This window comes from Simochromis diagramma, unplaced genomic scaffold (genome assembly GCF_900408965.1).
Source record: "Simochromis diagramma unplaced genomic scaffold, fSimDia1.1 OVJJ01000583.1, whole genome shotgun sequence".
NCBI classification, from domain to species: Eukaryota; Metazoa; Chordata; class Actinopteri; order Cichliformes; family Cichlidae; genus Simochromis; species Simochromis diagramma.
The window spans coordinates 1,986,982-2,002,276 of NW_024387285.1; the positions used below are offsets into that span (position 1 = coordinate 1,986,982).

Here is a 15,295-nt window from a genome sequence, read left to right on the forward strand (position 1 = left end):
AGCTGGAGCTGTTTTGCAAAGAAGAATGAGCAAGGATTTCAGTCTCTAGATGTGCAAAGCTGGTAGAGACAGACCCTAAAAGACTGGCAGCTGTAATTGCAGCAAAAGGTGGTTCTACAAAGTATTGACTCAGGGGGCTGAATAATTACGCACACCCCACTTTTCAGTTATTTATTTGTAAAAAATGTTTGGAATCATGTATGATTTTCGTTCCACTTCTCACGTGTGCACCACTTTGTGTTGGTCCTTCACGTGGAATTCAAATAAAATTGATTCATGTTTGTGGCTGTAATGTGACAAAATGTGGAAAAGTTCAAGGGGGCCGAATACTTTTGCAAGACACTGTAGAGCTGATAAATGTATTTTACTTCTGTTATTCCAATTATTGAACAGCAAAGATTTTTGTAACTTAGAAAAGGTGAAACTGTTTGTGTGTATTACATGCATTACATGTCAACTGACATGTAGCCATTGAGTAAGAGCATACTGATGGGCAGCGGTAGGGGGTGAAACACACAATGCCTTTGTTCTTATGGTATTTAAAGAGTCGCCGTTGTCATTTTACACGCACATGAGATAGAAAGATGGTAAGAGACTGACGATGGTACTGACATTGGAACCCTCAAAAACAATCTATACCCATAAGCACTGGGAAGAATCTGATTGGATTTAACCCTGCCAATAGGGTATGTGTGTGCCATATGTGAAGATCAGCAAAGATGACATGAAATCTTCCCGCAAATATTTACCATGCTGGCTTTGATAAAACGTCCCACCGACCCCCACAAAGCCCAGGCACAACGCTTGAGACGGAGCCGCTAAATCACCTTCAGAGCTGGAACAGTTTCTCTTTTGTATTAAAACTTAATAAAATGGGACAGCAGTGCAAATATTTTCACAGCAGAAAATGAAGCCAGACACACAGGTGCACTGCAGAGGCCGAGCGTGGCGGCAACATGGTTTTGGCTCCAGAAGAGACATGCGCTATATGTTTCAGTCGAGCTGATCCTTTAGATTCATTGTTTCAGTCTGTTGGCAAAGGCGTGCAGTGCAGGCAGGAGATATTTATATTATTCAGCGATTTAAAATGTTTGCGTTTGAACGACTTGTTGAAGAGTAAAGATGTTTTATACTTCAGATGAAAGAAGTTTTGTTTTCAGGAAGAGGCATGATTTCAAGTAGAACAAAACATAAACAATGTAAAGCAGAAAAACCAGTAAATCAATTAGGATTCCCATATAGTGAGCTGCTCAGCCTCTTAAAACTCTTGGCTAAACACAGGGCCTGAAGAGAGGGAGAGATAAAGAGAGGGAGGAAGGGAACAGCTAGAGTGCATAAACAGATGGTCACTTAGCTGGTGAACATTAAATAGACATCAGAGATGCTGTAGGCACATCTGGAGTGGCAGGAAGGTGGGTGCACAGAGCTGCAGATCTGTGGGTTAATTAGACCAGGGTCAGAACTTCAGTGCGTGTCTATGTTGGAAGCTCACAAATTTAACCTAAAAACACTTTTTTCACCCTCCATTTGCAGTATTAGTGTCAGGTTTTGCTTTTATTTACTTAAAGGCTTACTCCACAGTTTCCCCTGAGGTGACAGTAAGTAGAGCAGAAGAGCAAATATTGTGTTTCTGGTTATGAGATTGTGTCTTGTTTACTAGTTTCTAGATGTTAAATTTCTTCTGAAGCAATTGGGAGAATCCCGTCCTTGACATACTTTAACCAGGTTTCCTCTGGAGGTCAGAGGCTCAGAACGTGTGTCCTTACAAATTATATTTATATGACCCACCTGCCGAGTGTGCGTGCTAAAATAAATCACATCCAGCATTTAGCTGAATATTGCTTGCTGCTCTTATAGAATCCATGGAAATATTCAAAAGGATGGCTTGTTGTTTATGTACAAATACATTCACAACTCTATCGGTCACATGACTGAGCACTTCCCATTTTTGCAACTCACATGTAAGAAATTAAACTGTGAAATGATTGTGCCTGTGTAACCAGATGTGATTTTAAATAGGAACTAAAGGTTGTAGTAAGATATAAGAGACAACAACTCTTCTCCTTTATTATTATTACTCAGAGGGGAAGTCGTATGTATTTAGTCTTGAATATCCTTTTCTTTCTTTTGATTTCCAAACAGCACAGGCACCTGTTACACAAAGTTGGTAAGTTAGAAATATTTTCCACATCAAACTTGTGGAACAGATAAACTGTACATTTAACACATTTGGTTTTCAACGATAATGTTTTTTTCTCTAGTATTTTATATCTTTAAATCCTCATACTTTAGTCCAAGAGGACAGTACTTCTACTGCTACACCCCCATAAGGCTGCGTACGTGAACCTATCCACCCTTCCTTGCTGGAGATGGGAGGTGGAGGCCAGAGCTGGCGCTGGTGTCGCTGCCCTGTGTTCTTTGTGGCTATGGAGGAGGAGGAGGGACAGGATTCAGAGTCCTGCGGTGGGAGGTTTAGTGCACTGAGTGGGCAGCAGCTCCAGCATCTGCTCCCTCTTAGCGGCAACCACACTGGGTGTTATTGTTCCCGACAGAGATGAAAAAAAAAAAAGGGGGGGGGGGGGGGGTGGAAGATGACATATGAGGGGAGAAAAGGGGAGCGGTAGCGAAGCATGGAAGGCAAGTTTAGAGAAGTTAAATAAAGACAAGGAGACGTGTAAATCTGATGAAGTTTTAGTGACTGAAAAATGAGTCGGAGAGAGGGAGCGGGAAGTCAGATGGGGGTGCGGGTCGATGGTGGTGGGGCGGGGTGGTGAGGGGTGTCTTAAAAGCATCATTAGAGAGTAGGTTTTACCTCCAGGCATGCTCACCCAATGACTCACACCTAGAGCTTGTTAGGGCTTCTACTCACCAGAGAGGAGGTCGAGTTCAAGGCCACAAGCGGGGTTGTGTGTCGGAACACGTGGTGAGAAATGGATAAATAAAACAACAAAGCTTCACATGTCTGACACTTTGGTTTCAAAAGGAAGGGGAAACCACTTCCAAAAATAAAACCCCAACTGTCATTCTTGTCTTCTGACTGCTGGAACAATAGCAGTTTTCTCTAAGACTGCCATTTAGCATTTTGAATATTGTTGTTGGACAATGTGCTTATGAAGCAGTTTTTGGTTCCAACAAACTACAGATGCTGTTTACAAACTCCAAACTTTTTATTAATATACTCAGTATTTCTTTGTAACCACATTAAAAAGACAAAAACGTCATGATTATAATATGTTGTCCTCAGTGATGCAGCCTTGTTGGTGGGGTTCACACATGAAGACGGAAAGTTGTTTATAAAAATGTTGAAAGTAGAAAATTGAGGTTCACAGCATGAAAAACAAAGCAGAATTTCAGCGTGAAAAGCTATCTACATTAGGATGTTATAGACCTTGTTCTGTCACCGAGGTCAAACAGGCTGTGTGCCGTTTGGCTGAACTCTGAATAAAACCACGTATTACACTCTCATTCTCACCCTTCTCCGGTTGTGTCTGTCCTTTTGGGATTTCTCGCACGTATCTGAAATGTTGGTAAGGTGTTAGTCTGCATGAATATGTGGAATGTGGGAATGGTTTTGGCTCTGGTAATCTGCTGACAGCTCTCTGTGTAAACAGCTATCCTGATAGACCAGGAATTATAAAGATGTCACCTGCCTTGCTGAATAGTAGAGTGGAGATTTTAGCTTACACCTGTAAGGTCAGCAGTTCATTGATGGCTTGTTCTGGGATTGTGTGACCGGTGCTGACCCTCGAATTGTCAAACGTACAGTACACATGTATGACTGAAAATGTGTTAGTCTAACTTTGGTGACTGATAAATAAAAGCACAGAAAGTCACTGTGGGTTAGTGAAATGTTCCCATCCCTTCACCCTTAATGAAACCTTACTTAAACCTTACAGAGATGCCACAGTACTGACAGCTGGTTTTGAATTAAATTCAAGGACCCTAACTTTAATGTGATGCTTCTCCATTCCTCTGTTTTTGTCACTCTATCTTTGCCTTCTCCAACAAATTCTTCCGGGAGATTTGGCACAGTGGAAAACAGAATTACAAACAAAGAGGAAGACCTAAAAGGAACCTGTTTAAAGGAACTGTGTCCAGGCCCCCCCACGAACTAAAGAGCAATCTAAAACGCTGTCACACTGAAGAAACTGGATTGTCTTCAGTTTGTTTTACAGTCATCAGCTATACATTAAAAATAATCTCATGATCTCAGTCTGTTTAAATCGAGATTCAGTCGCGTCTGCGTCAGCCAGAGAAGTTCTGCACTTTGGCAGCTCTACTTTATTATTATTTATTTATTCTACATTTTCAGCTCACAGCAGCTTGCTCTGTATGTATCAACCATACTGTGCTTTTTAAAGAGCTCCTTCCAAACCTATATTGGTGTCTCACGACAATGTGAATTTTTATTCTTGGATAATATGATTTCCTTACACTTCAAATTTTGTCAAATCCCACCTGAGTAAAGGCTTCTTAAACCAATGTGGACATGTTACAATGGAAGGAGACTTACCATAAATCTGAGCGCGCTGGCATGAGCCTCTTCTTTCCACTGAAATATGGTTCAAAATCTTGGGTCTTGAGTCTGTGGGCGTAGTCTATATAGCCAGATACTTCCTGTCCAAGAGTATTATGATCCCTTATGAAAATGACCGACTGTAAAAAGAGAGAAAAAGAAGGAAACCCTCTGTGTAAATAATCATGACCATCAAACCTCTCCTGAGTAACAGCCAGTGAGGAAAAAGTCACTTGTGGAAAGATAGAAGGGATCTGTTACAAATCCTCCCACTTTGAAATATAAAGGGTCATGTTTTACTTTGAATCGGGTTCAAATCAGCAATGAGTCCAACTTATGTTATACTTCAATAGGCCTCGCTTGCAGAAGTGGGATGTCTACAAAATATCCTGCTCAGATACTAGCGTGGGACACGGTCTGAGTCCTTCCACTTACAGTAACTAAAGTCTGAGTTCCGTTCCAAAACACCTACAGCTGGGGGAAGAATGTACTTTTAAATGACATAAAAAATGAAGTGCTTAGTTAAAACTTGATGTTGTGTGTCATATAAGGACTCTTTGGTGGAAAGGGAGGGAGAGTCAAGTCAGAAAAAACCTATCCCGTAGAGGGAACCCTCTCTCATTGTTCCACTTGAGGTTTCGCTTTTTTTTTCCCTTATCCAGATTTCAGGGTTTAAGGACACAGGGTGTCATGTGTTGCGCATATTGTAAGCTCTTTGAAGCAAAGTTGTGATTTCAGACCAAGTCAGTCTAGTAAAATTACATGAAAATGACAGACCCATGCCTTGATGTTTAAAGTCTTTGGACTTGGTCTGAAACAATTGAAAACCTACCAGACAGGCATAAATCAACAACTCAAGAGGGGTCCTATCAGGCACACAGGCAATCACCCTTTACAGTAGACTTCTAACAGCAGGGTTGCCAGTACATTACATTTATTTATGTAACAAAACAGTGCAGGCCTTGACAGAGACCACCAAAACTGGGAGCAAAATATAAGCTGAATGCCTGTTTAGCTTAGAATATGAAATATCGCCTCTGTCAGTGCGCCCCAGGGTGGCTGTGGCTACAATGTAGCTTGCCATCACCAGTGTGAATGTGTGTGTGAATGGGTGGATGACTGGATGTGTAAAGCGCTTTGGGGTCCTTAGGGAGTAGTAAATACAGGCCATTCACCATAACACAGGATGTGCAGGCGACACTTGGGCCACCTTAACTCAAACACGATCTGATTAAAACACCATGAACAGGTTTGGATTCTTCACTGCCAGCAAAACACATACTTCTAAGGACAGCTTCATGACTGCACATCATGTCTTTGAAATGAGTTCAAACTAGACACAACCTGAGAAAAAAGATGATGACGAATGGTTCTGTCACTGGAATCAGACAAAGCAAATGGAAGCCAAGTTGTCCAAACCCCCTCAGGCGACAGCCGAACATGAAATGATCTTTTCATGTCGATTCGATGGTTTCGATAACACAGGATGACAATGCGTGGAAAGAACTGAACAGGAGACACACTCAGGTGTGAAGAGGTTGTTTTGTCTGCCTTCACAAAGACAAGAAAGCAGCTTTTCTTTCTGTCTTTTCTGCCTCGTCTTGAGATAGGAGAAGTCTTTTTGTGGCCGACTTGTTTTGTTTACTCTGAGCATGAATGAGTCCCACTTCTCGGCCTACAGTAACACAGTAAGAGGATCCTTGTGGAATACCTCAGCTAGTGATATCACATTTGTATAGCTGTCAGGACACGGGCCATCTGCGGATCCCTTTACTAAAAAGGCATGAGATAACTAGCACTCCAGAGCTCAGACGAAAAGAGGGCTGCTTTCTCTCCACCTCTCAAACGTTTAAAACAGATGCTATCAGGTTCACAGCTGGCTGGAGGACTGAGCCATATACCCTATCTACTGGCTTCTGTCCTCCTGCAGCCAGCCTTGAAAAGACATCATCAGGTGGACCCAGCAAAGACAAAGATGGTCAGAAATTCTGATTAAAACAATAACAGTTTAGCTTGTCTTTGGGGTGCAAACAAAAAAAAAATAGTCCACAATTTTCAGTGTCCTCAGTTTCACACTGTAACACTTAAAACGTCTCATTTTTATACAGCCTTCAGCTCTTAGATGTGTTCAGGTCTTGTCAATCTGAGTGGACGTAACTGCAACAAGGTTATATCATGATATTAACAATACACATTGTGTTGAGTTGAGTAACTGTATTTCAAGACTCTAGTAGTTACACTAAAATGTGACTAAAATTTTAGAATTACCAACAAATGCAACAGTATTTTAAATGTTTTGCTTACTTAGCATTTCTCTTTCTGTAAAAGTTTATTTTTTTGTAGTATAACTTCTTGAGAAAATAGTCTTTGACATAAGTTTCTGGAAAATTAGAACTGAAAATTATATCAAATCAATATGGTCCATCCATCAAAAACAAGCCACTGCATATTTCTGGAACTAGAATTAGGTGGGTAAAGAGCCATTTCACTCACAGGTCGCAGGGAAAGCAGAACAAACGAGTCAGACTCTATTATTTGCTCCAAACAAGCAACATGAGTTTCCAGCCGCCTTGTAGGAGGGAGCAGGGGGACCTCCACCTTACACCATGGAAAACAAGTGGAGGCCTTACATCACCTGCCAGCAATTACCAAGAACAGGTGCTGTGACCTCACAGGGCGGCGAGTAAGGGGCCCCACTTTATGGCAAACATCAGTCTATTTAATGCTTGAGCAGCTGAGCGCTGAACTAGTCTCAGGTAGAGATTCCAGCCTTTTGTGATACTCAATATTCAGTTTGAAACTCTTTTTTTTTTAAAATTTGTACCCGAGTGAAGTATTACCTGTGGCCACGAAACACAACAAACCATCTACAAGTTCTTTTGACTATACAACCTTAAAAAAGTCCAAATAAAAGCACTTCCATACAAAAGTAAGCACGTTTGTTAGTAAGCAGGATTTTTGAGGTTTGTGACAAATTGAGAGGAACTCAATACCTCCTTGACACACACATGTAAATTACTCCACATGCTGTTGGCCTTTCTTTCAAAGCCCCATGGACGTACAGTTTGAGAGGGCTATACAAAATCAAATCACATCAAACAGAAGCTGACAGGAGGTCTTCCTTTGTGCTTTGACAATGTTCTACAGGTGGGGACACAATGGCCAGACCACTTGAAAACCTGCAAAGGAGCATGAGACGTCTGAATGTGTGTGTGACTGTAGATGTTTGCCTGTGTGGTGGGTACGACACAGAAAGAAAGAAAAATGCCAAATTAGAGCTGAATAGAGCTAAATGGCAACAAGGAAATTGAAGCTTCGATTTTAGAAGCCACTTAAATATGTCTGTAGGATAGATGGAGGCAACCATAGATCAGGAGATCGAGAGAGTTGTCCAGTAATCGGAACATGAGTAGTAGAAGTGCCCAGCTGGAGAAGAAAAGTTTCATTTCCAATAGTTCCTGGTTTGCCCCATTTGTTACTTATAACCTTTTAACGCTTTTCTTTTACTTCAGCCCAGAACCGGTTTGATCCTGGTTCTGATGGAGGTCTCTTCCTCTTAAATGGGTATTTTCCTGTCCAGAGGGTCACCAAGCACGTGGTCAAAGGTGCGATTGTTGGGGTTATAGAGTTTTACCTTGCAATATGAAGCACCTTAAAACAAGTGTTTCTGTGAACTGCTGCTATAAAAATACAACTGCATTGATTAAAATATTTGAATATACTATATATAAATATAGTTGAAATGGCTGGTGAGTGTTATTATCTTTTGAAGTACCACATATCCTTTAATCTAATGATTCCTTATTTAAATTTTAAGTCAACATTGTTTTTGGTCAGTCAATGAGTGAAATCTGAGAAAACGCAAAATAAAACAAGACGAAGCACATTAATTCACTTCAATTCAATTTTATTAATACAGCGCCAAATCAAAACAACAGTCGCCTCAAGGTGTTTTATATTGTAAGGTAGACCCTAAAATAATACATACAGAGAAAAACCCAACAATCATATGAACCCCTTTGAGCAAGCACTTTGTCGACAGTGAGAAGGAAAAACTCCCTTTTAACAGGAAGAAACCTCCGACAGAACCAGGCTCAGGGAGGGGCGGGGCCATCTGCTGCGACCGGTTGGGGAGAGAGAAGGAAGACAGGATAAAAGACATTAATTAATCAACTCGGCATTCAGTGGATCTGAAGGGTTTTAAATCTAGCGACTGGACTGTAATTCCCTGTGTGTAGGGCTGGCTCTGATGTATTTTACTTGTTGTGTTAGGTAATAAGAGAATACATAGGTAAAGCAAAGAATTCATATTGAAAAAACAAGTGTTCCACTAAAAATAAGAAACAGAGTAATAAAATAGGCTGTAATGTAATGGTCTCAAATAGTCAAACAGCAAAATGTATTATCTTTTGCACGTTGTACACAATCTCACATAAATAAAATCATATCAGTAAACCTGTGTAGAGAACTGATTGTTTACTACCACCTTCACCAACCCCTCTCCCCCATCCCAAACACACACACACACACACACACACACACACACACACACACACACACACACACACACACACACTGACACCACCAACCTGTCTGAAGGCCCTCATGGCCTCCACTTCCCCCATCCTTCAGCCCACACCCACATGCCCCCAGTCCCTGGGAACAATCCTGCAGTGTCAGGGAGCCGTGCAGGTGTCTTGCGGTGTCAGCTGCCATACTGTTTATTATTGGTAGGCTACGCTTTAGGAGGAATCCCGGGCCATCACTAACAACTGTGTAAATTTGTTGGGGTAAGGAAAACATGGCCTGTACTGCAGGAATGTTTTGAGGTGAGAGCCCTTTTTTTGGCTTTACCCTTGTCCCCTTTCTGGATATTCCTTGAGAAACATATGTGTGTTTGTCAGAGGGTTTAAGGAGGGGTTCAGGAGTAGGATAAGAGGGGGGGGGGCTCATTGCTTATTTGACTTGGAAGTGACTTCACACAGGCTGCTTGTGTAATAGATGCAATGGCAGAAACCATATGTGGTGAGGTGTGTTGCATCTGTGGGGATCTACCCGAATTACACATCCTGTAGGACATGTGATCCAGAGCCCGCGTTCACTTACTTGAAGAGTGTAGGCAATGAACCAGGTCAAAGCAGTCAGTAACCTACATTAGCCGGCACTAATGGCAGTGACTTAAAAAAAAAAAGAAAAAGAGAGCAACGCTAACAACTTACTCAATAATCTTAGAAACCAGGCTATGTGCATGACATGCTAATCGTTCCAAACAGCTTTGCTTCTGAAAAGGCTTCACCAAATCTGAACTGGCCTGATAATAATGCCATCCATCCATTCATCCACCCATCCATCCTCTGTGACTCATGCTGCTGGGCTGTGGAGCAGAAACCTGAATAGAGAACCCCTCCCCCTCTTTTTAGGTTTAAGAGTTTAAGTAAAAACATTATACTAATATATATTTTGTTGCAAAACAGTAGACAGACACAAGGACAGGGAGGAGAACGAAAAACACAAATACAAAACATGCAAACACAGGAGAAAGTATGAGTCATTGTGTATTTTTACCCCAGGAGGCACAAACAGGTCCTCTATCCTCTTATTATAAGTGGAGAGCGGGTGGAATCTGAGTCAAACTTCAGGTTCTGGGCATCCACATCTCCGCTGATCTCACTTGGGCCCACAACACCATCACCCTGATAAAGAAGGCCAGCAGCAGCTGCACTTCCTCAGTGTCCTGCGGAAGAATAACCTGGACCAGAAGCTGCTGCTGGCCTTCTACTGCTGCTGAACGGAGAGCGTGCTCTCCTCCTGCCTGGGTGTTTGGTACGCAGGGGCCACTAATGAAAACAGGAAAGCCTTAGAGGGTAATTAACACCGCCCAAAAAAAATCACTGGCTTCCCTCTGCCACCCCTGGAGACCATCGCCAGATCCTAATGTCTCAGGAAAACCAGGGCCATCACAGGTGACCCCTTGCACCCCGCCCACCACCTGTTTGACCCGCTGCCTTCTGGTCAGCGCCTCAGGTCAATCAGGTCCCACACCTCCAGACTCACAAACACTTTTTTCCCCTGGGCCATTTGGACTGTTAACAAACACAACCCCCATCCCAAACCCCACCCCTGCCCACCCACCTCACCAATCTGAGCCATGGTGTGAGTAACGTTCATCACTCAGGCGAATCACACACAGCCTCCTTCAGACCAAGTCTTTTCTTTGCATTACCTCTGAGTACTTTGCAAGTATTTTGTTCTCCAATGTGTGCCTTTCTCTTATTTATATATATATATATATATATTTATGTTGTTTTGGATATTTCCCTCTTGATTGTATACATTTTCCTGTTTGCTATTCTTCCTGCTGTTTACTACTTATATTTTATTCCAGAGCAGTTGTTGTGGAGCACCTACAATGTCGTTGCACATGCATGTACAATGACAATAAAGGTCTATTCTATTCTATCTTGTTATTGTGGCTCACAGCAGCCTTTTTTAATCAAATTGTGATTTTTCTTTCATGTATTCCCTGCAGACGAATCACTTCTGGTAAAGAATAATTGACCTCAGTAATGACCCAAACCCTAGCACTGAATTCTAATGCTAACCTAATGTTGAAGGCAGGCAGAAAGCATGTTTTGGTTTGGGTTTTTTTTGTAAAAACTGCAAATAGATTTGATGTGCATCCCTCAGAATAATTATTATCTTTTGTCACAATTGCCAGGGTTTGGAAGAACAGCACAGAGGTTGGGGTTGAAGTCATCACCTATGATTAAACTACTGAGACCACAAAAAATACTTACATGGTTTAAATTGCTATGAATTCATTCTACGAGCCAGCAGCTGAATTCAGTGTGTATCAGAGCTATTTTGAAGAGACTTTAGGTAACGAGCTACAAAAATACCACAACACAGAGGCATCTAATATATGCAATGATTAAAATGTGTTAGAGTTTGCGTCTTACAAGAGCAGGTACAAGAGCAGAGGGTTGTGAACTGTTTGTGCATTGCTAGCCATAATCTGTTGAAGCAGTCTTTAGCATACTCTTTCATCACAACCCTCAACCACTGATATACTGCAGCCACCCTTTCCAGTGAATGTTGCTGCATTAACTCACAGCCGAGTGGAATTTTAAAACAGGTCTATAACTACAAAAATAATAAATAAATAAAGCTGGTAACTTCTGCTCAGCAGCTTTAATGGGAACAACTTCTATTCTAAACCTCGCCATTTTCGTCTTATCATGTTATTGGCTTATCTTACCTTATAGAAAAATAAAATCTTTAATTTACAGATAAAAGATGTAATTGCCTTAACAGACGCTGTAGTATATGTATGCAATAAGGATTGGAAATAATCAAAAGACATTTCTTTTTTTCTCTCACTTATAATTACAGGGTGTGTCTCTAGACAGATGTCTTGGCACCGGATGCAAAAATGCACAAGTGAACTGTTCAAAAGGACTTCAAGCTCTACACTGTGGTTTAATGTTATATCTGTATTCACTTAAGGCACTGCACAAAGGCTGGTCAGGCCACACAAAATGGTACAAATATTTTTTAAATGATTGTATGAAAAGCACCGGGTTAAAAGAGTTTTAGGTCGTCACAGAGTGTATGCACACATGCTTTTGTTGCTAAAGACCATAAAAATGTCCAAAAGTACACAAAAGACAGAATACAGTGTTTTGAAGTCATGCGACCTAAGGTCCAGAATAAATTTTTTATAATGCACAGTATGTTTGGATATATTTTCCTGGACATGCACGAGATTCTAGGTGGATGTTAAAATACAGGATATCTAATTCTGGTTTAGACGTCATTTCTGAAAAAAAACAAAAACAAAACAAAAACATGTGTTTACTTTATTTGCTCTTCAAATGCATCCATAAACAGATTACATGACTGTTTTGCGCAAGAAATGAAGTAAATAAATCCAGAAACAGGTGTCCTGCTGTTGAGCTTTCTAAACACCCAACAGTGGACAGCTACACCCACTGAGGTTAGCCGTACGGGCAGAACAACTATGGCCAAATACCAAAGAGGAAGCGGCTCAGTCAGTCAGCAAGGAAAGGCAAGGCAGCTAGCTCAACCCTTGGCTGCATTGGCCTCTGTCTTTTTGGAGAACCCGCCAGTAAAGCCATCACCACAAAATAAGTGGCTTGAACCCACACACTTCAAATTACAGGGCACTCGAAATCAGAAAATGCTATCCTGCTTTTTGCAATTGATGTTTTAGAAATTCTATTAAAACCTCCTCAGTTGGGCCCACGGTGCAGCTCTGCAGTTTTTCCTCTGACTGCATCAGTTCATATCGACTGGAGCCACTCTGAGTGGAGTAGACACAACTCAATGAAAACACTGTAGAAAACCTAATATATCAGTTTAGTTTCTAATCTGGAACTAAGAAGGGAGCGTGTGTGAGCAGTAAATGCAGGCCTATTATGAACAAGCCGCGTTCTTTTGCAAGATCGACATCAGTGAATCATCTGCTATGCACCTCGATGTATCAGGAAGGAGTTAAGTTTAAAGAAAAGGCTTTTACTGCTGCTGCTACTTCATGATGGCCAAAACGTCACTGTTAAATTAATAGACAGAAAGACAGTAAAGTTTTAGAATTACGCTGCAGCCGGCTAAAGAAGAGAAAAAGGTTTGAAATATTTGGCAGGTGGCATACATTTTCCTGTTCCCCACAACTGCAGCTGATAAAGGCCTTCCCCATATGGAGAGTAAGCTGTCAGCCTGACAGGTGGCATCACTTACAGCGCTCGGTGCAGTGCCCTGTAGCAGAAACAGGGTAAAGTTTCTACTCCCGAGAGGAGAAAAAAATCCTGGCCCTACAGTAAATTAGTCGCATGCCTGAATTCAGAGAGGAATTACGGGTTGAGAATAGCAGGCGGGTCTGGCACATGTGGTCGCAACACAAATCAGTCAAACGCCATCTCAGCTACGGATTTCAGACACCAAAGTGACCATGCGAGGCATATCTGTTCCCTCCCCTCCACTCCTACAATCATTTTCCACATTCCACTGGCTTTTAAATTACCAGTGGGAAGAAGAATACAAGTTTAGCCCAAAATATATGTGAGAGTAGTGCAACAAAGCTGCTTGTCCACTAGCAAGTTTGCAAATCACAGTCTAAAAGAGCGATGGTGTCATTAACTTTGTCGCCACTTTAATCCTATTTAAGTAGAGATAATCTTTTATTGCACAAATTCTACGCTAAACCTGGTTGGCTGACACAACCGTCCATGTATAGAAGGAAAACAACATTTCTTTAAGCCTTCCTACTTTACTTCTACTTTAAAACATCTAATATTCTTTAAGTCTCGGTGCAAACAAGGTGTAAATCTGCATGTCTTAAACCTGAAAAAATCCTCAGTTTATGACAGTTTGCTTCAGCAGTAACTAAGAAATTCAAGATTCCACATCCATAATGACCAGTGCTTTTTATATTTTAAATTGCAGCATCATCGTTTATGCAACATCTGTATCGAATATAGTTGATGAAGACATTGTGACATCACTGGAAAGCAAGGTCCAGCTGTGAAAACTCGAGGTCCACATTTAGGTTACCAACATCTTGGTGTTTGCAAACTGGATGCAATGAGTGAGGGGCGGATCTGACTGAGAAACAAAAAGCATACCCTGCTTTGTCGTCCATTTTCACTCTAATGGGGACTATGATTTACAAACAAAACATATACATTAATTTTTAAACTAGCGAATGGGTGAACAGAAAGTTTTCTCAGGTTAAATAGCAAGAAAGCCAGAGGACAGTTTCTCATAAACCCATATACAATCAGACATCTTAACTGCAGGAGTACCCCCACGCCCCCCAGATAAAGACAGTTTAAGGCACAGCAATGGGATTCATTTTAGACTATTTGATTGTAGCAAAAATATTCATAATTTTTATGTTGCAAAATTGTTATTAATATTGATATTGATATGTACATTTACCAAAATACATGTGGTGGGCTGACCAAAGGCACCTTTTTGTAATCTTTGTAATCTTTTGTAAGCTTTTAAGGTAGGACAGACAAAAACATCTAATTTACCCATAATTTCCTTCGGGATTAATAAAGTATTCTGATTCTGATTCTAATCGCCCATCAATAGCTTCAGTTTTCAAAACCACACTCTACCTTCATCTGTTATATGTAATCTTTTGTTAAATATTCAATTTGTCTAAGATAAGACTCAGAGTTTTACTTATTAATACAGCATAAATAAACCTTTCAGCTTGACTTGACTACTGCAGTAGTCACTATAATACTGTAACATTGCTTCTTATTGTGTAATTACTTCAGCTTTACACTTTACAGAAATCCTTGCATACCACGAGTCATCTTAGAGTTATAGTTTAATCTGCATTTTTTAGGGCAGTTATTCATATTTTTCCTGCAAATTACATACATGACGATTGATTTTTATTTTTGTAACTTCTTTTGGGGGTTTTAACTGTAACAGTGACATTTACAACTCTATCCATCTTTCAAGAAATCTCATTTTTCCAGGTCAGTTCAGGCCTCCACTTCTGACCACATGCCCATCGTTGGCACAGACATTAAGAAAATCTTTCAGTGTTCTACAGACCAGAAGTTGCTTTGCAAACACAGGTATTTTCTGTGCTCTGGGCTTCTTTAGGAAACAGTTTTATTTTGAGACCCTCCCTTATTAAAACAAGATTTTTATCATCTGTACCAAAGACTGCAGGGTACAAACTGTGGTATACCACAACTAGCAAAACAGTCATGAAGTTCAGATCAAATATACTGAGGA

At 40.9% G+C, this 15,295-nt stretch overlaps 1 protein-coding gene across 3 annotated transcripts in view; it reads right to left on the bottom strand.

The window, feature by feature from the left end:
- The window catches only part of cfap299 (cilia and flagella associated protein 299), a 93,723-nt gene that overhangs the window by 25,888 nt on the left and 52,540 nt on the right, over window positions 1–15,295 (bottom strand). For all 3 annotated transcript variants that reach the window (XM_040003632.1, XM_040003631.1, XM_040003633.1), the window contains exon 4: window positions 4,514–4,656. In XM_040003632.1, the coding sequence (XP_039859566.1) occupies window positions 4,514–4,656 (143 nt within the window). The remainder of the gene's footprint in view (window positions 1–4,513; window positions 4,657–15,295) is intronic.